We start from the raw sequence: 24,382 nt of genomic DNA, 5'->3' as shown, positions 1-24,382 counted from the left end.
CTCAACATGCAAAATAGGTTACAAGTTGTTTGGGGACAGTGAAGGCAAACATAGAACTGAGACACACGGAGGGTTGGTTGAGATTTGTTTTTACCAATTACTCTGAAATACTTTAAATAAAACCTTTCTTCCACTTGCGTCACGATGCTTCTTGCTGTAAATTTGTTCGTGAACAGATGAGTTTGCAACCTGTTTGTAAGCATGTGCACAGCATCTCTTATGTTATAAGCTCCAGATGTGATTAACAGAATCCCTGAGAAATACATGGTGGCATTTGGGTAATTGTGTCATCACGAAAATTAGCATTTAAAAGCATTACTTTGGCTTCCTTTTTAGTGCTTTTTTTTTTTCTTCATCCTGGCCTTCTCTATTAATAATAAGAAAAGTTGTTTTTTCTCTGTGTTTTTCTTTTTTTAAACAACTTTGGTTTACGTCTGTATTAAATCTGTAGTTTCATGCCATACAGAATGGTACAATGAGGCAGACAGCCTTGACATTTAAATGTTAATTTGCAAAGCAACTTTTTAAATAAAAGCAAAAGCTAATGCAGACAGGTGCTTTAAATCTCAGCCCCCTCCCTCTCTAAGATATCCCTGTTAGTGGTCATTTAAATAAAGAAATAATCGAATTTTTGACTTTACTTTGATCACTGACTTCTTGAGCATGGTTACTTTCAGATCCCTGCGACCTTGCCGGTCAGCAAAGTCAGTCAGGTGACTTCAGGTATCGAGTTGAGTCAACTTATTCAACATTAAGATCCTCTTTATGAAGAAAAAAATTATTTCTTCTCTTCCCTGCTGCTGTTGGAGAAGCAGAGTCATTGTTTCCATGCTTTTTGCAGCAGGGGAAGCTGCCTGTCTCCCAGCCCTCGCAGTGCAAACCTTTGTGAAAATTTCCCAACATCAAAGTGCCTTTTCTGGATAAATGGGAAGAAGCTGCCACAACCGCTTCAGTGTTCCTGTCCCGAGGTCTGTTGGGCATGGCATGGCCTGTGTCTGGTTTAGCTTTCTGGCTTCATCTTTTTGCTGATCTCAGCCTAACGTTGCAGAGAACAAGCAAGGCTGTAGCTTGACGAGCCCTTCGGTCTGGGCAAAGTGCCTTTGAACTGGCACGGCTGCTTGGAGGAGCAGTCTTGTCTCCTCTTTTGGCCTTCTCCTTTGTGTCGATACAAATGTTAGCACAGCCAAGTGGGATCTAATGGGGGAGTGATCCAATTTGAAAAATTAATTTATGTATTGGCAGTTTTGCTGGGTTATCTTTAACATAGATAATTTCCCAGATCTGGTCCCTACAGAGCTGCAACAAACACTTGTGTGTGAGAATGGGGACAGCTCCTGGGGACAGGATCAATGGTGAGCAGAGAGAAAGAGATGCCTTCTTCTGCTAACAAAAGTAGCTTAAAATGCTTCTTTGAGCTACAAGCTTTTCCTTCAAATAGTACCGTGCACCTTCTGCATCCTAGGGGTTTGCTGTGCTTTTTGCCCCAATACTGCTGCATTCATCATGCTTTATCTCTGACAGAGGCCAGTTGGGGATGCTTAAGAATGAAGAAAAAAAAAAAAGTGAGTGCTTGCAGGGATCCTTCATGAGTGTGCCCACAGGTGTACAGGCTTTTAGCAGTTTATGGTGTAGGTACCTGCTGAGCAAAAAAAAAAAAAAAAAAAGCTGTGTCCCTGTGACTGTGTTATCCATAGCTCTTCATAGGCCCTGCCATGATGAATTTTCATAGTTGCTTTTTGTATCTGTTTACATCTTTGGTGAACACAGCATGCCTAAGCTATTTATTTTTAGCTGCTTTTCACCTTATCTGGAATTATTTATTGAAAGAATTTAATGTGGTGCCCTTGGTACTTCTCATATAAGAAATACTAAAATACCGTTCCCTGAGGTTTTTTCCTGGAGGTGGGTTGAGTTGCATTATCTCTGCACAATCTGTGGCACATTTCCTGTGCATTTTGCTTTAACTGACCATTGATTTTCCTCTGCTGTTTTATCGCTTCATTGTAAATGTTCATTGCCATTTGAGTCACTGAGCGCTAAATTACCTTCTGACTGTTTTCAGTCAGTTTAATCAATACTAAAACTGGCTCTGTATTATCAGGACCTGCCTGATCTGAGAAAGTGGGTGTGCAGCGATGACTGTATGGAGTGGTACACGTCCCCCACAGCTCTCCTTGTACCCTGTCGTCTTCTTTCTTCTTTTGTGTTGTTCTCAATTCTTGCGCTTTGTTTCCCTATATTAATCAATTACTAATTTAAAAGGGTCTTCCTCTTTGTTTCATGGAAGTTGAGTTTCTTGAAGACTGTTCAATTGAGGCAGGGAGGGAGGAGCATATCAAAGTTTTGGGAAGAATTTGAGATGCGTTTCAGCCAGCCTGATTACCGTGTGCTTATTGTCCTCGTCAAATGATCTTAATAGTTTTAATATAGTGTGACTCTCCTGTGCAGAATCTGTGCAGCTTCCCTGTAACATCCTCCTTTGCCAAGTAACTGCAATTCCCTTTTTCTTCCAGTTTCAGCCAGCCGATGTCAAGGGGAGTGGGAGCTCGGGGAGCTGGCACTGAGCGTGGGAGAGCAGCTGGAGCCCGGCTGTGGCTGGAGGTGATGGGGCAAGGCTGTTCCTCCCTGGCCAGGGCTTCAGTGCAGGGAAGGTGTCTTGCTGGGCCACTTTGGGAAGAATTCATTGCATGTGTAGGAGCAGTTTGGGATGATTAATGAACACCACAGTAGGAGAAAGTATCTGGCATCATTAGCAGAGGAGAAGAGGAGGAGCAGGATGGGAGTGTGGTAAGAGTCCAGTTGGTATTTGTGACAAGATAGATCTGTGGTGCGGGTTTAATTGAACAAGCCTGTTAAATGAACTTCAGGCAAAGTTAAAGGAGTCAGCTGAAGGGAGAAATTTCTTCGTTTTGCCTTCTGTCTAAAGCTGTTCTTTGAGAGCCTGCAGTAACTGAGGTTATAAGAGAAGGCATTAAATAGATGTTTAAATCAAACAAAACAGCTTTCCAGAATCCTTTCCCTATGGAAAAGATTTTATTAAATTGTTGTCATGGTAATGGAGTGCTGAATACATCATAATCTTTTTTGATAAGTAAACAGAAAAGATGGGGATACTTTTTGCCTTTGAAAATAGAAAGTTTATTAAGCTGTGTGGAAACATTGTATTCTTAAATTTAAGAAAATAAAAACTTTCTGACAGCTCAAAACTCTCTTGAGTTTTACCCTGGGAAATGGTGATTTTTTTTTTTTCCCCCTAAAATAGACATAAGAGAGCTTAATTGGGATATTTAAGATTCCCTGATATCAGTCAGAAGACTGGGGGGAAAATTAACATATTTTCATTTAATCTAAGAACTTTTTTCCATCAGAAGGTACAATGTCTTTAAAATTCCAGAACAGCTTTACTACAAATCCTTGCCTCAACGTTACAGATGATGAAACAGAGGAAGAGTGACTTGTTTTTGTAAACTAATGGCAGTATCAAGAAGAAAATGGACGTACCCTGATTGTCAGTACAGCACTTTACTCTTTGGAGCATGCCAGCTTCCTTGAGCGTTGCTGATGACTGACCATGTGTGAAACCGGGTGCTGGTATTTGTTGTAAATTAGTAACAGCAGTTCCAATAAAAGTGGAAATTTCCAGCTTTGACCTGTGCTACTAATATCAGAGCTTTCTGTAGTTGCTGTTTGTCATTTGGAATTACCAGAGTATGGACACTTTTCAGTGTTTGCAACCACGCTGTTGTCCACGGTAACTATTTCAGAGTTACTTTTTTTCAGAGTTTTTTTTTTTCTCCCCTCTGCAGTTAATTGTTTAAATTTCTCATGAAAAAACATGTTCCATCCCTTATTTTTGCCTTAATAGTCTGTTTTAATAGTAAACATACAGCCTTGTGGCTTGCTCATTTCCAAAACAGGATGCACATCAGCCTGAAATGGCTGGTGTTTCATGGAGCGTGCTTTCTTGTGAGGTAGATGCTGTTTAGTTTTAGGAAGATGTCTCACTGAGGATGAACTGTTTTGTATTTGTTTCTGTTGTGAAGTGAAAGTAGCCGCACTGAGGAAGTCGGGAGTGAAGTGTGAAGGTCTGGCAAGCAGTCTGACTTCCTTTGGCTTTGCAAACAGCAATGATTTATTTTGTCTGAGATTGCTTATTCGTCAGGTTACATCAGATGGGATGAGAGCACAGCCGTGCCCAGAGCTGGCTGAGTAGTGCTGGCACCGAGGTGGGTGACAGGGAGAGGAATGATCCCTGCGTGCTGGAATAGAATAGCTGACTACGATCAGACCAGTGGGTGCGTAACGGGGATTTTTACTGTAAGATTTCTGTACATAGTTTTTTTTCATGTCATGAATTTGATTTATTTAGCTGTTCTGGGTGGCATGTAGGGCACAAAGAAATTAGTAGATATTATATTGAGTGCAGAGATTTAGATTAGGATGAAAATGGTTAGTTCTGAATGAAATAATTGGGGGGCATACAATTTTGCATGCAAAGTGAATTAACAGGAGCCTTGATGGGAACGAAACAGATTAAGATATTTGAAGTGTTTTAAAGCTCTTTTTTACAAGTTCTGTTAATTTTATTGCATATACGCATAAATGGATTAAAAAAACCCAGCGTTTGTAGAACATGGTCTGTTTGTGCTGCGCAGGATGTTAAGCTGATTGCATGTCCGATATCAAGGCACGTTTTAGAGGATGCACATTGTGGAAAATTTCCCAAAAGGAAAACTGTGTCAACTTCAAGATAAAATGAAGGTTTCTTCTCCCTTCCCTTTTCTTTTTTAATATTTTTTGGAGGGCCACTTTGTTAGATCCTTTTGTTTCTGAAGTGAGAGTTGTCTATGCTGTATGATTTTTATTAATCTAATGCATCATAAAAATCACGCCTTATTATCCTAGGAGTTTTTTAGAACATCCTGCAATATGGACCTAGTGCTCTTTGCCTGTGATTAATTATTATATGTCAAATGAGGTCCTATTCAATTGTTTGTTAGGCATCTCTGTTGAATAAGTGTTGACCAAAACCAAATGGAATTTCTATAAAAAAATTATTGTCAGATTTCCATTTCTTTATTGTCTCAGTGTCAGAGTTGCATAGCTTTACTGGTTGTTTGTAGTCTTGTAGTGAAAGTTGTGCAGATAACATCACCCCTCCTTTCTCTGATGAGTTTTCTTTTTACGCTAACCACCTACCTTGTTAGTGTAATGGGAAATTCAGACTGTTTTATTCTAAAAATGCAGATTTATTTGCCTTTTGTAGGCAGGCAAATAGAGTTGGGTCTGGAAGATGAAGTAGGCCATTTCTTGAAATCTTTCCTAGCTCTTTTCCTGTAAGTCAGTGCCCAAGGTATTGAGTCAGTTGCAAATTAATTTAAGGGGGTACTGCTGCCCTTGTATTTTTACCTGCCTACTCTGAAATTATGTCCATTTCAGATCATTAGTCTTTATTAAATTGTATGAGAGTGGTCGTTGTGTTGCAGAAAGTTTCTGCTCCCTGTTCCCTCTGTAGGGTAGATGCCTGAAAGGTCTGCAGCCAGCTCACAGTGCTCTTTAAGAACCAGTTCCCTCGATTCTCATGGGACTCAGTGGAAAAGCCCCTGTGCCATCCGTTGTGCACAGTAACAGACTGAAAACTTTTACTGGAAAACTGTATTTGGACAGACTTAGAAAATGGCTTATCAGTTGTTGCTCAGAAAACATTCTGAGGAGCTGTAAAAGGATGCCTCTATATAAATTCAGAAGAAATGTTTTGCCTGTCAGAACCAATCAGCTTGAAAAATATTATCTATCTGTTTTTTCTAAATGAAATTACAGATCTGTAAGACTCTTTCCTCAGAAACCGGAGTGTTTTTGCAGATAAGCTGTTTGCTTCTCCTGGCCTCCCTTTCTCCCTCTTCCTTCCCCCAGCAACTTTCCTAGTGAAACACAACATATCCATTGACTGATACTGAAAAACAAACATCTTGTGCAGTAACACCTTATCAATTCACTGGAAAAGATGCATATTGTTTTGTCTGAAAGGCTGATTTAATTGCAAAACCTGACACTGGTCAGGCGAGGAGTTTCATTTATTTATTTATTTATTTATTTGGCCATCAGCTCCCTTTTGCTCTCATAGTCATTACAAGAAGACTGGATGTTGGTTTTATTCAGAGAAATCCCCTTTAAAATTGAACAAAACCACTTGAAATCCTCAAGTAGTTGAAAAAGGCAATAATTTGACAAATGGTGTTCTTAAATCCATCTTCCATGGCAGCTCTTGCCGTGAAGGGTGGGAAATACCTCAGAGCTGGGAGAAGAGCGGATGAGACCTTCAGCCTCCAAGTTCTTCAGGAGGCGACTGGTTTGAAATCTGGGGAGGAGAAGGGCTGGCCATTTGCGTGGGTACCCAGTCTGCCCTGCTGGGATGTGCAGGTCAGAGTGAGAGAAGGGTGGGTGGAGGCTGAAAGGGGTGCCTCAAGGGGATGGAGTTCTGTTTCGGATGCAGTAAACCCCCTGGCTGTGCTCTGCACAGCCCAGTCTCTGCCACGCTGTACCAGTGCACGTTAATAATGAACTGCCTTGTGTGTGTACAGGACTTTGTATTTTCTATACTAAGAGGGTGCACATAATAATGTCAAAAAGCATGATAAATTTGAGGCTGCTGTTACTGCTTTAAATGCTGCTGAAGGCTTGTTTTGGTTCCTTGGGATAATCATAGTTGAGGTTTTTCAAGAGCGAGTGGAGGGTTGTGTGTAATTTTGGCCAGGCTTTAGAGACTTCTAAAAGCAGCATCTTGCAAGCAGAGATCATAACCCCAGGCAGAGTTGCAGTAGCTCCGAGTCCTGTGATGAACATCATGGATACTCAGTCCGCATCCGGTATTTTTTCCAGTGCCAAGGCTGCCACTTTGAGAGTTGGATAGTCATTGCCTTGAAATGGAGCCGTGGGCAGGAGGAACAGGCTTGGCACTATCTGAAAATCTGATGCCTGCCTTGAGGACAGAGTAGAAATTATGGAGTACACATTGGTGATCCCTGTTACCTGAAAAGTGCCTGTGGCGTTGCCCATCCACAGCAGCAGCAGTGTGCCGGGGGTGCTGTAGGTCGTGTGATGAGCTCTCGGTGGGCTGCGGTACGTGGGAATCAGGCAAGATTAAACGCTACAGGGAGAAGCATCAGTCAGTTATGTTGCGGTTAGTCAGTTCAGATGGTCGTTTCTGTTTTCCTCTTTTCTGTCACTAATGGGCCAGTTCTGGTTTAGCTCTTTATTCTTAAAGTCGCCTGGGGCAACTTTGAAAACTCTAGTTCAAATGAGTATGTTTTAAGGAAAGTACTGGTGGAAGCTGTTAGTATCGAGGACTGTTGACCTCTCGAGAGGTTTTTCTCTTTATTGTTTTTTTTTTCCCCTCCAAAAAAGGGTTCTATGTTTCCATTAGCAGCTTTTTGTTGTTGTTTTGAGATACTACATATATGCTACAGAAAGCTTACTTAACAGAGTTTGTGGTCAAAACAAACAGACTAGGCATCTGAGGATGGAAGGCGCTGATGCAATATGAGTAGAAATGGGGCGGCCAGTGGGTGCTCGCCAGTTCTCATCTACGGCAGCGGATGATTGGGGTGCCCTGTGATATGCACGTGGGCAGGAAGGTTGTTATGTCACTAGAGTAAAACGTCACGGCCGTGTCGGATTCACAAGTCTGGAATCAAGTACAGCCGTGAGGTAAGGATATGCCATTTCAGCATAGAGGGCTGCTCTGCAAAGATTTCTACCAGGGCTAAATATAGACATTGTGTATGCAATGTGACTGTAATGTTTTGTGGTTGCTACAGCAGCCTTTGATCAGGCCTGTAGCTTATTAGTCAAAAATAAGCTTCCTTTGCACACTCAAATTTTCATTAGTCTAAACAAAACACTTCATTTGTTATATAGATGTATTCACTTTTATCTTTTATAAATCCCTGTAGGTTGTTTTCATATGTAGTCAGGACCTGATCTGTAAAGTTTCACACACTAAATCTCTTTTGCTGTGCAGAGCATGAACTACTACTAGTTGTCTTACAAATCAGTGGGTTTGAATGAATGGGGAACCACTGCAGAAGTAGGACCCATCCTCACTGAGCTGGCTGCAGAACGTGGATCTCCTGCTACCATACTTTAGGAAGCATTTAAGAAATAAGTGTACATACATGTGTGATAGACACAGCTTTTGCCAGACAATCTTTCCAAATGTTTCACTGGAAGGTGGTGGTCATGTGTGGTCTGAAAAACTGCCCTTCTCCGAGGTCTCAAGCTGGATATTCTAAACTTGGGAACTGGTTTTAATGTTTTATTAAAAAAAAAAAAAAGTGTAGCCTGAAATGTCTTACTATAATTCTCAAATGCTCTGTATATTTATTTTCATGTTGTAGCCTGAAACAATATATTGATAGAATAGAAATATAAAACGTGGAAGGAAGAATCTCCGAAATTCCTGCATTATATTAATAACTTAATGCATTAAGTTTTCCCTTACGTCAACTCCTGCTGTGAGATCACGTAACCTTTTCCCATTTGTGGTGACTCATTGATTGTCTGTATTTCTATGCATAATTCTTCCTGTGCATGTAGCATAGTTTTTAGCATGAACAAGATTAAGATACTACTCCCTCCTGTAGGTACCTTGCAACTAAGAAGTTAATGTAGTGGAGAGAATGATCATTAGGTAGATTAGTTTTTTGGTTTGTGCGGTATGTGTCAGTGACACTTAACTGAGGACTATTTTAGTGACTCTGACCCTTAGCCCATAAAGTCAGCCTTTGCTCTTTCTAAGTAAAGTCAGTGCTAAAGATGGTGATGTAGCAGAAAATCCTGTGTTAGGATTCCTGAAGCATCTTTCTCACTTGAGCTGTGCTTTAAGAAGCCTTCTAAAAAAAAAAAATACATACTCTTGTTGCTATAGTGATAAGTTGGAAGATTTATAGGCAGCTTGTTAAGATTTCTCTCAGAAGAACTATAGCAGCGGGAAAATACTCCCGCATAAGCAGTTTGCAGCCACTTCCTTTGTGGAAGGAGCTGCTGGGTGACACTTGGAGTACCAGGTGGTGTGGGTTGTGCAAGAACAGATGTGGAGTAGCATGGGTGGCCGCTGGGAGATAACCTTGGACAAAATGGAAATAAATAACAAGTTTATATCAAAACAAGTAGCTTTATAAAGCAAGAGCAGCTGACTGTGAAGTTATGTTAGCTGTTGCATTATAATACATTATGATCTGAGGTTTTATTTTATCCTAAGCTTCATCTTGAAAATGCGATTCAGTATCTTGTTTCTATGTTTAGATGTATGACGGTTTAAAAACAAAACGACTTTTCGATATTTTTTGTTTCTTTTTCCACATTCCTCCTCCTCAGGAAACAACAGTAAAAACTTTATTGCCTTTTTTGTTATTCTTGAGAAGATATCTTTGAGATGATGATACGATGAATGATTGAACAGTATGCTATAGGATAATCTTTGCTACCAAGTTACTGATGCAAAGTGTGTGGTTTTTACTGAGTTGTAAAGAATTCTGATATTAAATTAATTTTAAAAAAATCATTAGCAAGTGAGTTAGCTTGTCTGTAGAGGTTGGCTATATCTTAATGTTGTGGGTTTTTTCTTTATGCATAGTTTGAAAAAGAAAAGGCAAGCCAAACAAAACACCGAGACCGTCTCTGCCAATTCCTCTGGATCTCCTGTTTCCAAAACACTTTCTGAGAAAGATGATGAAAGTAAAGTTATTTTGGAGCAAATCAGTTCCTCTGAAGACAACTGTAAACTTGCTGGGGAAAAGGAAACTGTTCCAGACAAAGAAAAGAAAAAGAAAAAATACAATCAACTGAAAGACATCAGACGGACAGAACTTAAAAGATACTATAGTACTGGTGAGTTATATTAATGCTATAGTATTTTGAAATATTTTTGTTTTGATAGCTTGTTAATGTACTTTTCTCGTATTCTGTAGGCCGGCCTTAAAAGAATAATTGACTTTGGATATCCTTCATGTAAAAACAAACAATATTATGTAGTTCTGCATATCATCTGCTTCTAACTTTAACCTTGCAGTTCTTAAAACATATGTATTTCTCATTTCTCAATTCTAAAACTCAGTGTTTTTGTAGGCAATAGTTAAGTTTATTATTGCATTTTATTTTAATTTTTTTTTTTAAGATTTGTCTTCAGTGTTTTATGGCACTGGAGTTCAGTTTTTTTGGTGGGGCTATTTGTTTCATAAATTGATGTATACTGTTTAAGACTTCAGTCTTAATTCATATTCATTTTGTCTGCCGAAGTGTGAACAAGTAAGTAAATTAACTACATATTTTTAAATAAGATGTCAAAGGGCTTGTGTGCTGGAAAGCTTTGTTTCCTCCCCCACCTCCCAACTGTATCAGTACCTCAGTTAATTATAGATATCTTTTTTAGATTTATTCTTGCAAGTAATTCAGAAAAAAAATCAGTTTGTGCATAACTATATGTGAGATGAGTCATATACACATCTGTTGGCAGTTCTGGATTGTAATTTGTTAGATACTCTTAAGTAATTTTAGATACGATTTATGAAATACTTCTCCTTCCAAATTTTCTCTTGGTATTTTGTAGGAATGATCTTTTAGGTTAAGAGAACTTTGGTTCCATTTTGGAAGTAATCCTTTTTTAAAGAGGAGGCAGGCAACAGAAAATCATAGTTATCCTAGAGGCAGGCTTCTTTCCTGTTCACACAGTGTACGTGAATGGCTGGATCCTAAGAAGGAGTCCTCATTAGGAGACGGAAATTAATCCGCAGTGAAAATGTTGTTATGCATTGACTGGCGCAGGCAAACTAGTCCACGCCTGGAGATTGTCTTTTACGAGGCACCATGGTCCTTACCAAAAAGAAGATAAATCTTGGAGTAATGTTTCTTGGCAAGCTCAAGAGTTTACAGTGATTTATTGATCAGTCTGTAATTTTTGGCAAGTTTAAATCTGATGAGGTCAATAATCTGGGAACTAAGAGAGAACTTGCTTCTCTTTGTCTGAAAGTCTGACCACGGTGTTCTTGAAATAAAATCTGTAGAAGGAAAACTGGAGAATTGTTAATGAATGAACCTGTGAACTCTTTATGTTTTGTTAGTTTGCCAATGTAAAAAAAAAAAAACAAACACACCAAAATATAAACTCCTGTTGCATTCCTAGTAAAGTGCTTCTGCTAAAAGCAGCGATTTATTGTTGGTTTGTTCCTAAAAGAATTCATTGTTGGGTTGTGGGTTTTTGTTTTTTTTGAGATAGCTGAATTTTATTTCTCTAGTGTTTCAGTAGTTTTGTGAAAAACACTGCGACAGTTGGCACTTGTGGTGGGGAGAAGGGGGATGATGGCATCCCTCTCTCTCGCTGAAGAGTGCTGCGGGGCTGGCAAGGAGAACGTAAAGTTCTCCAGGTCATCTTTGGCTCATCATCCCACAGTCAATACAAACTCAAGTTTTACTAATGTTTGTTTCGTAAGTGTTCCCATGTTTTGTGCGGACTGGCATTGCTGCGGGGGTGACTTGAAATGCTACTGCCCGTCATGTGAGTGTGCAAGGCCTCTGGGTTCTGCAGAAATACAGAATTTCTGTTGAGAAATACAAGAATTTAATGCTGCTGTTGAGCTGAGCACAGACCCAAGTGACAAAACCCATAGAGAAAGCAACCCCTTTGTTATTTAAACGCCTGCTTTCAGTTGTTCCTAAATAAAGACTTTTAGCCAACTGGAGCATCAAAATTGTGGAAGTGAAAGTTTGAAGAGAGATGGAAAATAGTTGATTGTGAAACAAGTGCAATAGCTCTGTGTTGCCTATGCAGCTCTCAAAATGAAGTCATTTCAGTGGAATCGTTAGTTGCCATAGTATGAGTCTGTGTGTCTTACACCGGCCTTCGTCCACTGCAGCTGTACCTGGCAGTGGTTACCTGCTTAGCCATTTGTTACTGCTACTCTGCTGAAAGGTGCTGCCTCTGCGAACATCCCGAGCAGTTTCTGAGAGCTCTCCCGACACCTGTAGCAGCCTGTACGAACTGGACTACTTTAAATAGTTAGCCTTCACCTGCATGCAGCAGAGGACAGCTGAGTTCTGCCAGAAGGTTCTGCAGTTCCCTGCTGGAAGACGTGTTAGCTGCAGCAGTGGGAAGGTACTGCCGAATCTGTAAAGGCTTCATTTTTTAATTGTTGATATGCTTTCATGTGAAACTGGCTGAGAGGGATTATCCATGCATATGCATCTGTCTTCATTATTTAACATTATGGATGCATATACCTCAACTTTTTTTTTTCTTCTACATGATTTTTTTTTTCCCCTCTGAGTTGTCCCTTTATTGATGTTTCTGAGGTGCTCTGACTAAAACAGTCTCTCCCTCTTACTTATGGTTAACCATTTTTCTGAATGTGTTTGCACAAGGGCTTGGGGCTTTTGTTTGGTGGTTGGTTTTTTTCCAGTTACCGAGCTTTGACTTAATGTCTCAAACTTTAAGAAAATTTGATACAGAAATTACTAGTTCTTTTTCTAAATGCTTTCTGCACTTTGCCAAAATGCTTAGTTTTCCTAGTCAAAAGAAAGATGCGTTAAATGTAGCAACGTTCTTGCAGGTTCTCATCTGTGTGTTGATATGATGATACGTACATACTTTATGTTGTGGCTTAATGGAGGTGCTGTCATAAGCTGCTTTGAGCTTAGAAGGGTTGCGTCTGTCAGTCCCCTGCCCCCGGAATAATCTCCCTTCCATATTTCACAGGTCTATAAATCCTTCGTTATTTGTTGTTCTAAGAGAAACGGGGAAGGACCATCACATCTCACTACAATTTGTTCCTTGCACACAACGTCCCTTCATTAGAAGCTTGTGAATGTGTTTGCCTTTATGAATTCGTAAATGCTGACAGTGACATCCTTACTCTTTCACTTTGAATGTCATGCCTTTTAATGGATTTATGCAAGGGCTGATACTCTGTCAGAAGGATTTTGTTGACTCAGTAAATCCCTCTTCTCCAGTAGAAAGACTGTCACGCAGTTTCTGAAGGCTGCAGAGAACTGGAGGTGGTGGTGCTCCCTGCCACGCTTTGTAGAAAAGAGAGCAGTTAAAAGACTTCAGGTGGAAGCACAGCGATGGAGGGAGGAGGTCCTGTCCTGGTACCCGTGCCTGCCGCCTTGTGTTAATGCCGGCAGCCGGCGGGTGGCATCGCCGAGCCGAGGAGGGGGAGCTGCCACTCGGGCATCCTCTAGAAAGGGATCCTCCAGCACCCCTCTCCCCAGCCGCAAGTGTTCCCTACGGCATGGCCGCTGGCACTGCGGTGGCACCGTTACAGATAACCTGATGGTATGAGGTATTGATCATTTCTCTTGAGGCACTGCTAAATGGCTGAACGGATCCCACTACCAGAAAGTTTCTCCTGTGTAACCTCGTATTTTCCTTTCCTCTCAGCACTTATGTTGTTCTTCAGTGGCTCTATAATTCTGGAATATATTTGTACCATTCAGTCTCCAAATCTGTAAGACAAGGGCAGATATAGCCCTTGTTTTCTTGTCTTAAAACAACAGAGGCTCCGATACTGTTTGTTTTTCTTTCCTGAGGACCAAGGGAAATAACACTCCTTTCTCCTTATTTTTGCCTTGTCTCTTGGCTTATGTGGCAGTCAGCTTCTTAACTTTGTCGTCTTACCCCTTCTGCTGTTGCTGCTGCAGTAGTCTTTCAGACTCCCGAGGATGTGTCTGGCACAGTGCGATGGTTGCATAGGCGCCCTGGCTGCTATACCTAGTGCCCAGGATGCTCTCCCCTCCTCCTTGAGATAACCTAGTTGACCTACTTCTGCAGCTTGGCTGCTTAGTTCAGACACACTTTCTGTGGGAAGCCTGTTTTTCTTGGAAGATGTTGACTTGCTAAGCTTTGACTTTTATTTTTTCCTCTTTTTTTTTCCTCATTGTTTTGCCTCTTTTTTTTTTTTTTTTTTTTTTTTCTTCTTTCCCCCTTCCCTCTCCACATCTCACAGGCTCTAAAACACTTCCACAAACACGAGGTGAGTTGCAGGAACCCAGCACTGGAACTGTAACAGCCTGGAAGCACCAGTTTATTTGCTCTAGGGCAGGATGCCCATCTCTGGGACAGACTTGTTAGGTGGACTCCTGTGAGACTAGGAAACCAGGATTTGTGTCAGCAATTGCTAAGCTGGATGAAGATCATTGTGTTTTGCCACTGAAGACACTGAAACAGGGAAAAAAAGTGAGCTTCTGAAAGCAGGCAGTGTAACAGTGGTGCAAATTAGGGTCGAGTGCAGTCGTCTGTCATACACAAAATGTCCGTGTATTTATTCCAGCATGATATAATGCATCTTTCTACCAGATGTGCAGAATATGCCCAGACTGCATTGATTTTGCCTGAAATCATAAGTGGTCAGTGTATGTGAGGAATTGGTCTCCACTGAAAAATGCATCATGAAGAAAAGTTAGGTTTAGGTGACTTGTCCTACATCACACAGTTACTTTTATCAGCAAAATAAAATCCAGTTAACTAGCTTATCATTCTGCTTTCTAGTCATAAAGCCATCCTTTCTCATTCACTGTACAGTGTTCAATTTGTGCAGCAAGCAAATGGGAGGTGAGACTAACAAAACCTCCTCTTATTGTAGCTCTGATTTCTGTCCAGAACAAGCAGGAGTCCCTAAACACTGTGACAAGAGTCCTGAGAGGGAAAAACGGTATGTGCCCATTTAATGAGACAGTATATTGTATACTGAATAGGAGGTACCAGAGTATCTTCCCCAGAGTCCAGAGGCAGAAAATGGATGCTTTTTTGACTTGTCTTCCCTGCCATCACTCGGGCAGGGGGCAATACTGGAGCAGTGTGGCATGCGTGAAGTTGCCAAGCCTCTGAATGTTCGGGGTAGCTGGCCAAAACCAAATGTAAGTAAATAAAAGAGAGAGGGCGCAGCAATTTTCATCACCCATAATGCGGTGAGATTTGCCCTGACTGGCACAGAATGAGCAGAGGCAACTCCCATGATACCAGCAGTACTTACTCTGTTTCAAAGCTGAAAGTTGCTTGTAATGCAGTGAAAATTTATAGAGAATTTAAATTTAATGAAAAGGTGGGGCACTTACTGAACCCACTTTGCATAATAGTTTCTAATAGTTAGGTCATTTGCTAAGTAGGCTTAATCTGAAGTGGACTTTTCAGTATATATTGAGTTGAAAATTGAAACTTCCTCCTGCTAATGAGTCCTGGTTTTGTCTTTTCTACTACCTGGTACGGTTATTCAACAGTAGGATGCAGTTGAGGACTTAATTAAGGTGCTAGTCATAAAAAGGTACAGTACAGTTAAAAAAAATAAGAAAATCCATGGAAGTTCTTGCTGGTAATTAGCTAACTGTAATCAGGCTGAATCTCAGGGCTTGATTTGGTCAGCCCTATTTATGTAGCAAAGTACTTTGTATTCTAAGTAATCCACATGATTTACAAACTGGACTACTCAGTGTTGTGTTAAGTTGCTTAATACAACAGTAAGAGGAACAGGATCTGAATTTTCCCAAGCTCTGAGACCTTGCTTTAGCCTTTGTGTTTCAGGTTGGCTTCAGACAGCAAGAATGAGAGTAGAATGTAAGGAGGGGTGAAAAGGGAAATAATTTGTTTCTTCCAAAATCAAGATCTCAAAATTAAAGCAGCATAGGAAGAAGTTTATTTGGTTGTAATTCTCTCCGTAGAATAACAAGGGGTTTGGAATAACTTATATGTAAGTGTAAACTGGAGACATTTGGCAGTGGCTGGTGGGGGAGCTTCAGGCGGTAGGTATATATATTAGCGTCGGTTGCTGAAACCACGTGGAAAGAATGAGGTGGGTGAATGACTGAAAGGCAGCCAGTTTCAGATCACTTGTTTTGGAATAAGAACAAATGATCTCAAATCCTAGGGGATCGCTGTGAAGGCCACCAGGTTATATTCAAGCTGGGTTGTTAATTGGTGTTTACTAGAAACTGTCGCACACAGAAGGGATGCCTTGTCCGCAGGCAGGGGAATTTGATCTGGGCAGTAAGTACCAGGAATAATGCTGTTAGCACTTAACTTCTGAAAATTTGGATGGAAACATCTTAATGCTGCTCGAGATCCCCATGTGTGGAATCCTCTTCTAATTCTCATCTTGATGAGAACAAACAAGCTCCTCTTTGTTGTAAAACTAAGTGAAAGACACAAGTGAAACTTTGTGTTTTGTATGTCATCCTTAGGTATTGCCTATCAGTGCACAACAAGTTGCCTCAAAACCTACAGTTAAAACAGAAGATGGAGCTGGTTTGAAGTCTGCTGTTAAATGGCAGTGAAGCTATATGGATATATAGAACCAAATTGTAAACTTAGCCATTGATAGTCAGTAAACTAATGTACATTTCAAGTGAGAAGCAAGGGAATTGAAATGGGAAAGTAAAGGACAGAACATGAAGACTGTGTCCAGACTAGGGAATGACACAGCTGGTGTTTGATCAGCTAAAACGGATCTCGCTGCTGAAAGAACCAGATGTGCTTCCAGGGCCTGTCTGTTTTCCCAGGGCCTGAATTTTCAGGAAGAGTGAGCGCTTTCATTCTTAATTATATTTAAATGCAGATGCACTTAACATCTCTGAAAAGTGGCCCCTGGAGGAAGGGAGGAAAGCTGTGGGGCAGTTGGTCGCATAGCACAGAGCCAGGCTGTGGCAGGTGTATGTGTGCGGGAGGGGAAAGGGAAGCATGTCAGGAGAATTAATGAAGAGAGTTGTCTTATTTCTGCCGGGGATAATGAAGGGAAATAGGTCTGCATGGTTAGCAAGTCCTTCGCTTCCAGGATCCACTGGCTCAGGAAGTCTGAACTTCCCCAGGTCGTGCCAGCTGCCTGTTGGATCTTGCGCTTTCTGAGCGTGGGTGCCCTGTGAAGTTAACTCTGAGTGCCTGCAGGAGATGTGCAGCTCGTTGGAGGTGATTTTGGTAGTGTATCTTGTCCTGGGGGAAGGGGCTGGACTCTTACAGGTTTTTCTCTTCAGCGTTTTCTGGGAGGGCTGTTGACCAGGCAGACTGGGTCCTTTGCCTCTTCCCCCACCCAGGTTTCCAGGACCCGTGCCCCGAGTGCCTGCGGAGCAGTCCTCTGCAGTGCCAGGTGTATCGGTGCCATAGTCTCTCTCCCCTGCCCAGTGACTCCCTGTAGATCTCTGGGAATCTCTGCCTGTAAGGCAGAGGTAGAATATTCTCTTTGTAGTTTCAGACATGAGGTTTACATTTGTAAGATTTCTTTATCTCTTTAGGGCAGGAATATTCATAAGCCAAGTACATAAGGAGCATGAAAGTGCATTTGAAATCATACTGCAAATCTTTTAGTCTCCAAGCAGGGGCGTGAGGGAGTCATTCTCAGGGAGTCTGCATAACTCAAGCCTGGTATCCTCAAGGCAGGTTTTTAACCCCTCTTCTTCAACAGCTTCCCATGTTGTGCTTGACATCCACTGTCGGAAGTTAACCTAAATGCAGAACTCTTCTCACCTGCATTTAAATAAGAACACAAAGTTAAGCCAGATCTCTTTTATTTGGTGTCATTCTCGCTCCCAGCCTTCCACAGTGACGTTTTCTCATGTCTTGTCTGTCATGATGCCTGTGATATGACTCGTCAGGTTGCACTTGGGATCAGTAGCGTGTATAAACTGAGTTGCTCTTTTCTATGGCTCCTGAGGATCTGTGTGATGAAGTGCTGGCAGTCAGCAACACATCAGATGCTGATGTCATCTCTGTACACAAAAATAGGGCATGTGTCCCCTATCTTTAGAGTCTTTGTGATTTTCGTCTATATTTTTGACCTATGACCTTGTAACCACCAACCAATAGACAAGATAGTACAGCATGTGTTTTGAAGAGATGTTGTCCTGGTTGACTTACGTGGCATAGCTTTCCCAGGCAAGCTGCTGTGTGTTCAAGAAGCAAAATAAATGAAGGAAAACAGCATGTGTAGTGTTAACAGTTTTCTAAAATGCGCATGTCTTCTTTTGTGATGCCTCAGTATGCTTAGCCCTCAGCCCTGCTCTGTTGACAGGCTGATTTTCCTCACTCTGTATTGTATTTGAGTCCCTGATGTAGTGGATAGTCAGAAATTTTACGGTGGTAGTGTTGTGATAGATGCATTTAGGTACTGACACTTACCTGAACAGGGTTCACAAGCAATGCTGTCTGTCAGACCACAGAAATACCAGTGGGCAGCTTCTCTTCCATGCAGCTGCAAAATGCTTCTGAGCCTACCTACACCCAAAGCAAGGAAAAATTCATTGAACCTTCTCTTTCTGCATACCCTCATCTCTTGAAATAATCACCAACCCTTTTTACCTCCACCTTGGTATAAGAAACCTGGAACTACCTCTGATGGTCACCATGTCCCTCTCAGGGTGCGCTTTCATTAACAGTTTAAGCCAATCTAAGGTGTCCACTTTGCTGCTAAAAGTGCTGCCCGTCCTCCTCTGGAGCCCAGCTGGGTGGTCCCAGTCCCAGCCTTCAGCCATCAGGAGCTGCTTTCCCTAGGCTGTCATCTAGCAACCTCGGCCAGTGCAGGGCTGGTGGCAGGAACACATGGAGGAAGAAGGTTGGTGGAATTGCCCCTTTTGGCAACAGCTTCATCGTAGATTGGTTTAAGCTGCTCGTGGAGCTGTGCCCAGATCCAGTATGGCTCCAGAGGAACTGATGTTGGGTCTGCTTTCAGGGGAGCTGTACAGCGTCGTGTGCGTTAAGCCTTTGTCACTGCCAAGGTAAATTTGTTGAAGAAATTAAAGTTAGATGTGTGAAAGGGTTGATTTTTAAGCATTGCTGTTTTCTAAAACAAAACAAAACAAAAACAAAACAAAAAAAAACCGCAAAAAAAACCCGAACACCAACCACCCCACCCCAAACCCAACCAATGTTCCATTTAAATTATGTGTTGGGGATTTTTAGTGTTTCTTAATGAAGTCTTTGCTTTTTCTCATTCCCACCCTTTTGTTAAGTTAACCTGAATGAACTCCATCCAGCAGAGGCCTGAGGAAGGCAGTGTGAAAGCTTTCCTTCCTGTACCTGGGTTTTCTTCAGTAACTGAAAACAGGATGTGGAACTTTGTGTAAGAATTGGGTTCCTGACCACACAGTTAGATATCAAGTGTCTGAACAGCTCATCTGGGCAACTGACAGAGAGTAAGAATGACCTTCTCTATCTGATCTAAAGATACGTGTGGCTTTCTTGTTCCAGTTCCCAGTAAGGCAGCATATTTCTGTAGTGCGTTCAAAGATTGACATACCTCAGCGATGCTGTGTGATTTGTTCTGGTTTAGGAGTTGATAGCACAAACACCTGCATGGAGTATACATCTGCAGGTGACCACCAACTTAGCTAGAAAAGCTCTTTCACATACAGTGAATAATGAGGGAAAATGCTATCCAAGCAAGCACTTCCCAGATACTGTATTACTGTCTTTATCAAACTGAAAATGTAGAGTATTTTTCCCCCTGATTTTAAAGAAAACCAGGGAAAGTAATTTGTTCTTTTTTTTTTTTTCACCTTGCTATTTTTTGAAGTGTAGACTTCTCTTTTAAGTTCATGGTCACTGTTGCAGTGTGATAAGACAGCTAACACTCCACTGGCTGATAAATCTGGCAAAGCACAAAATTCATTTTGTCCTGCAGCTCCACCTGGCTTTATCAGTGCACCCAAGAGGGCCTTTCTTCCTATAAAAATACACAAGGAGAGCAGGGTATTTTAGAGGCAGACTGTCAAACACAGGGATCTTGGGGTAGATTTCCTTCTTGAAGAAAGTCTGGCCTTCCTGGACTCCTTTGCCCTTCAGGACTGCCTCCCAAGGGACTCTTGTCAGTCAGGCTCCTGAACAGGTCAAAGTCTGTGCTCTGAAAGTCCAAGGTAGCAGTTCTGCTGGCCCCCCTCCTTACTTCTCCAAGAATCAAAAACTCTATCATGGTCACTATGCCCAAGACTGCCTCCAACCATCACATCACCCACCAGGCCTTCTCTGTTCGCAAACAAGAGGTCCAGCGGGCGCCTTCCATAGTTGTCTCCCTCACCAGCTGTGTCAGGCAGTTATCTTCCACACACTCCAGGAACCTCCTAGACTGTTTCCTCTCCACTGTATTGTATTTCCAGCAGGCATCAGGTAAGTTGAAGTTCCCCACAAGACCAAGGGCTGACGATCGTGAGACTTCTCTCAGCTGCTTACAGAACACTTCGTCCGCCTCTTCATCCTGGTTGGGCAGTCTGTAACAGACTCCCACCATGATATCTGCCTTGTTGGCCTTCCCCCTGATTCTTACCCATAAACACTCAACCCTATTGTCACCATCGTTAAGTTCTAGACAATCGAAACATTCCCTAATGTACAAGGCTACCCCGCTGCCTCTCCTTCCTTGCCTATCCCTTCTGAAGAGTTTATAGCCGTCCGTTGCAGCACTGCAGTTGTGTGAGTCATCCCATTATGCTTCCATGATGGCAACTATATCATAGCTTTCCTGTTGCACAACTGCTTCCAGCTCCTCTTGTTTGTTGCCCATGCTGCGTGCATTGGTGTAGATGAACTTCAGTTGGGCTATTGCTCCTGCCACCTTTTTGGGCCCTAGTTCCTACGTGACCATTCTCAGGTTTCTAACACATCCATAGCCCTTGCATCTTTGCTGCTGCACGGCTCTCCATCCCCTACCTCCACTGAGACGGCAGACCGAAGGACCTCGCTAGCACACTGTCCCTCAAATGTTGGTGTGCTGCCCCTAGGCTTATCTCTAGCAAGCCTGGTTTTACCCCTTTCCACCTTCCAATCTACTTTAAAGCTTTTTAAGTGTAATAAACAAGTTTCGTATGTGTAAAATGGTTTTCTTTTTAAAATTTCCTCCTTAAAGTGGCCCAAGCTAGATCTAGACTGCGTCCATATGTCTGGTGACTATACTTTTCTTAGGCAATAGTTTCAAAGGGCAGCTGAGTGCTGTGAAGAGCTTTATGTTCCACAGTGTGAATTAGCACCTCACTGCTGCTGCTGAACTAGGAGGTCTTGTGCTTCCTCCCCCTGCTCTGAACTATGTTTTTTGCTCTCCCTCTGAACTGGCACTGGCATTCATCTGATCACAAGGTAAGATGAGTCAATTCACTAGACCAACAAAGAAAAAAATTGAGATAATTGATTGTTTTAATCAGTTGTCTCTCTGTGGCATCAGATGAGAGCCACAGCCCAAGGTAGAAAGAGATGCGAGAAGAGAACAGCTTCCCTTCTCTTAGGAGCCGCTAATTTGGCTTATGAAACCATACCCCTGCGTCTGCCCTGAAGAAGAATTGGGGGTCACTGTCACAGCTAAGTAATGTGAGACTGAAGGAATCCAGAGCACAAAAGTCGTACACTTCTCTGTGGTCTAACTTTATAAATCTTTTGAAACTTCAATGCTGGATATCTTTGTATAATTGTACTGCATTACACAAACACTTTTCTTCTGCCTTAAGTAAGCTACCTTTTAAAAATAAGCTACGTTTAAAAGTAAGCTACCAAACTGATCATCTGGGCCACTGCACCTTCGCTGAAGTCAATTCAGTAGCTGTGTGGGTTTTGTTCCTATTGCACCTCCTAAACCCTAAATGAATCTTGTCGTGTGATTCTTTTAATTTTCTTTCAAGTATTTGCATGTGGGGGAGTTTGGGTCATCCTGTAAGTGCTTTGCTCTACGTAAGCAGTACTGACTTTACTTTTGAGCTCAAAGTGTTGTATGGTTGCTTTTATAGTTATTTAACATGCTCTAAATGCAAACAGCTCTTAAATTAGATTGTATTTTTTTTTCTTTTCTCCAAAGTATTCTTCTTTTGTGTAAGGAAAATTACTTTACCTGGTTTTGTTTTTTTTTTAATCCCTGTACCACTTTTATTTCTGCTTTTCATTTGTATAGCTGCATTGAACAAATACAAATTTGGGAATGATGTATCTCCTGCAAATTTAAAAATACTAACCTGATTTATAATATGACATAAGACTATCTCTGCAATCAAGTTCTTTGCCCAGCTGCCAATGTGCAGTCGGGGACAACTCAGAGGTCTATAGATGTACAGCTTGTGTTGAACTTCAGGCATTTGAGCAGTCCCTTTTGTTTTTCACGCCACTCTTTACGAGTATTTGGTGTTTTGACACTTTCTAGTATTATAGTATGGCGGTGTGAACTGTCAATTCCAATAAAGTAAGGAATAAAACTTCAAAATGCCTTAGTGTGAAATCTTCAAGAGGGATGCAGTTACTTCAGAGCCCTAAATTGCTCTTGGAAAACCTCACCCAGACACTTATGCAAATCTTACCCAAAATGAAGTAGGGATTTGTATCTCAACGTCCATACATCTCCTCCAAGAGAAAAGCCATGTATGGTTTAATAATAAAATTAACAACTGTTAGCTTTTTGCTCAGTGTCAATATGTATTACACCCTTGTGTAAGGAGGCGTTCATTCGTGTCTGCAAACACTTTGCTTACAGAAGCGTTCCAGTTGCATCACGGGGACTTGGTTTAAAAATCCAGAGAGGTGGTAGATGCCCCATCCCTGGAAACGTTCAAGGTGAGGTTGGACGGGGCTCTGAGCAACCTGATCTAGCTGAAGGTGTCCCTGCTCATTGCAGGGGGGTTGGAGTAGATGACCTTTAAAGGTCCCTTCCATCCCAAACTATTCTATGAAAAATTGTATGAACCGTTCCCCAAAATGGGACTATCAGAAATGAGATTGTTTTCTCTTGACTGTTTTTCTTCAGCATCTCGAAACATGAACCACTCTCTCCTTTGGAGAGATGCTCAGGATAGTTACATTTCTGTACATTACATTCCCTAGGGCTGTACAAAATTATTTCTTGAAATCTAAACAGCTGTTTAAAAACAGTCTCAGTGTGTGTTATGGTTCTACCTCAAACCCAAAAGGGAATGTGTTCTTTGTTTTGAGCCACAGGCAGCTGGAGATGATGTTTGCTCACGCACCCAGTCTATCTCGGAGAGGCTTAGGACACAAAACATTTGCACCATGTAGGACGTTTTCCCCAGCACAAAAGAAAAGCATGTGTAACCAGTTTACTTAAGGGTAAAGAAAGATACGATCATTGCAGCTGGGAGCTATTCTCCTGTCCAGCTGATAAATATCTTTACTTGTTCCTAATGTGTATTTAGCAGCAAAGCCTGGTCCTTGTCAGACCTGAAAAGTGTGTTCATGGTCCCAAAGACTTCTCTCATTTTTCTGCCTATATTCGTTGCTCTATCAGAAACCCATTACCTCTCACCATAGCTTCGTTTTGCCTGTTTTTGGCTACAAGGACCCCCCACTCCCTGTCTTTGTTTTCTCTCCTTCCTTCTTCCCCATGACTCCAAATATTCACATTGCAGATAGGCTGCTTTGCATCTGGAAAAAAGTGGGAGAGCGCTCCCTAGGAGTCACTCATCTCCCTTTTCCCAGGATAAGTTTCACAGGAGCGGGAGGCAGAGGCTGTCCTGCCCATCAGCATCCTCTTTTAGCAGAGGAACAGTTGTACAGTCTCTGTCAGCAAGGCACATGCATCTAGAATGGCTTTCTCTACAGGCTTGCTGTGCTTTGGTAAACATCACCATGACCTATTTCTTAAGTACTGGTCTCTGTCTGCAGAAGCATGTCTGTTTTCTGTCTGATATGAGGTTATCGGTTGATCTGAATCCTTCCTGTGTCTTCAGACAGCACCTAGAGTGAATACCGGGAACCCTCCAGCTCTGCCTTTACTGGGCAGCCTCTGCACGTCCTCCCTGCTCACAGCACTGCGCATCCTCTCCTTCAAGCTTCCCTTCTGACCGTAGTGTTCAACATAAAGAGTCTTCTGGTCACCCCTCTTCAGTGCTTCTTTCTGGGTGCCCAGCAATACACTGCTTCAGCAATACTTTAGTTTCAGTCCATTTCAACTGCTGCTGTATTGTTTTCCAGCTGAGATTTAGAGCTAAAGCACTGCGCTGTTGGCTGCATCTCACTGTTTCTTCACAATAATGTGTCAAATTTTCTTTTTGACAGTTGGAGCGCATGAACTACCTCCTTCTGAAATTGAGTGGTGGGGTTTTTTGGTTTGGTTTTTTTCCCCTTTTCCTAAACCTCAGTGACCTTTTAAACTAGATCTTTCCTCCTCTCATTTCTCAAGCTGGTCCTCACATAGGAAACTTTGAATGCAGCAGCACACATCTTGCCATCTTAAACATGAGAGCTGCTTAGCTGCCTGGAACTTGGCAGTCCTGGTGAGCGCTCATCCCTCCTGCGCTGTCCCTGCAGGGCTTGTGTCTCCTGCTCCATGTCCACCTTGTTCAAGTGCCAGCAAAAAAGTGGCAGTGATGCTGCCTTGGACAATGTCTCCTTGCAAGGTTCCTGGTGGGAGGAACCCTGCTGCAGGGA

At 41.9% G+C, this 24,382-nt stretch overlaps 1 protein-coding gene across 11 annotated transcripts in view; it reads left to right on the top strand.

Moving 5' to 3' along the window:
- Nucleotides 1–24,382, top strand: part of NCOA7 (nuclear receptor coactivator 7) — a 98,282-nt gene that overhangs the window by 36,744 nt on the left and 37,156 nt on the right. For all 11 annotated transcript variants that reach the window (XM_087773616.1, XM_087773614.1, XM_087773618.1 and 8 more), the window contains one exon: nt 9,635–9,888. In XM_087773616.1, coding sequence (XP_087629742.1) covers nt 9,635–9,888 — 254 coding nt within the window. Of the gene's footprint in view, nt 1–9,634; nt 9,889–24,382 lie in introns of those variants that run through there.

Source organism: Nipponia nippon, unplaced genomic scaffold (genome assembly GCF_047370975.1).
Source record: "Nipponia nippon isolate SJK-2023a ecotype South Korea unplaced genomic scaffold, ASM4737097v1 scaffold_4, whole genome shotgun sequence".
Taxonomy (NCBI): Eukaryota; Metazoa; Chordata; class Aves; order Pelecaniformes; family Threskiornithidae; genus Nipponia; species Nipponia nippon.
Note: the sequence above shows the minus strand (reverse complement) of the source record. Positions and strands in the feature narration are given on the sequence as shown.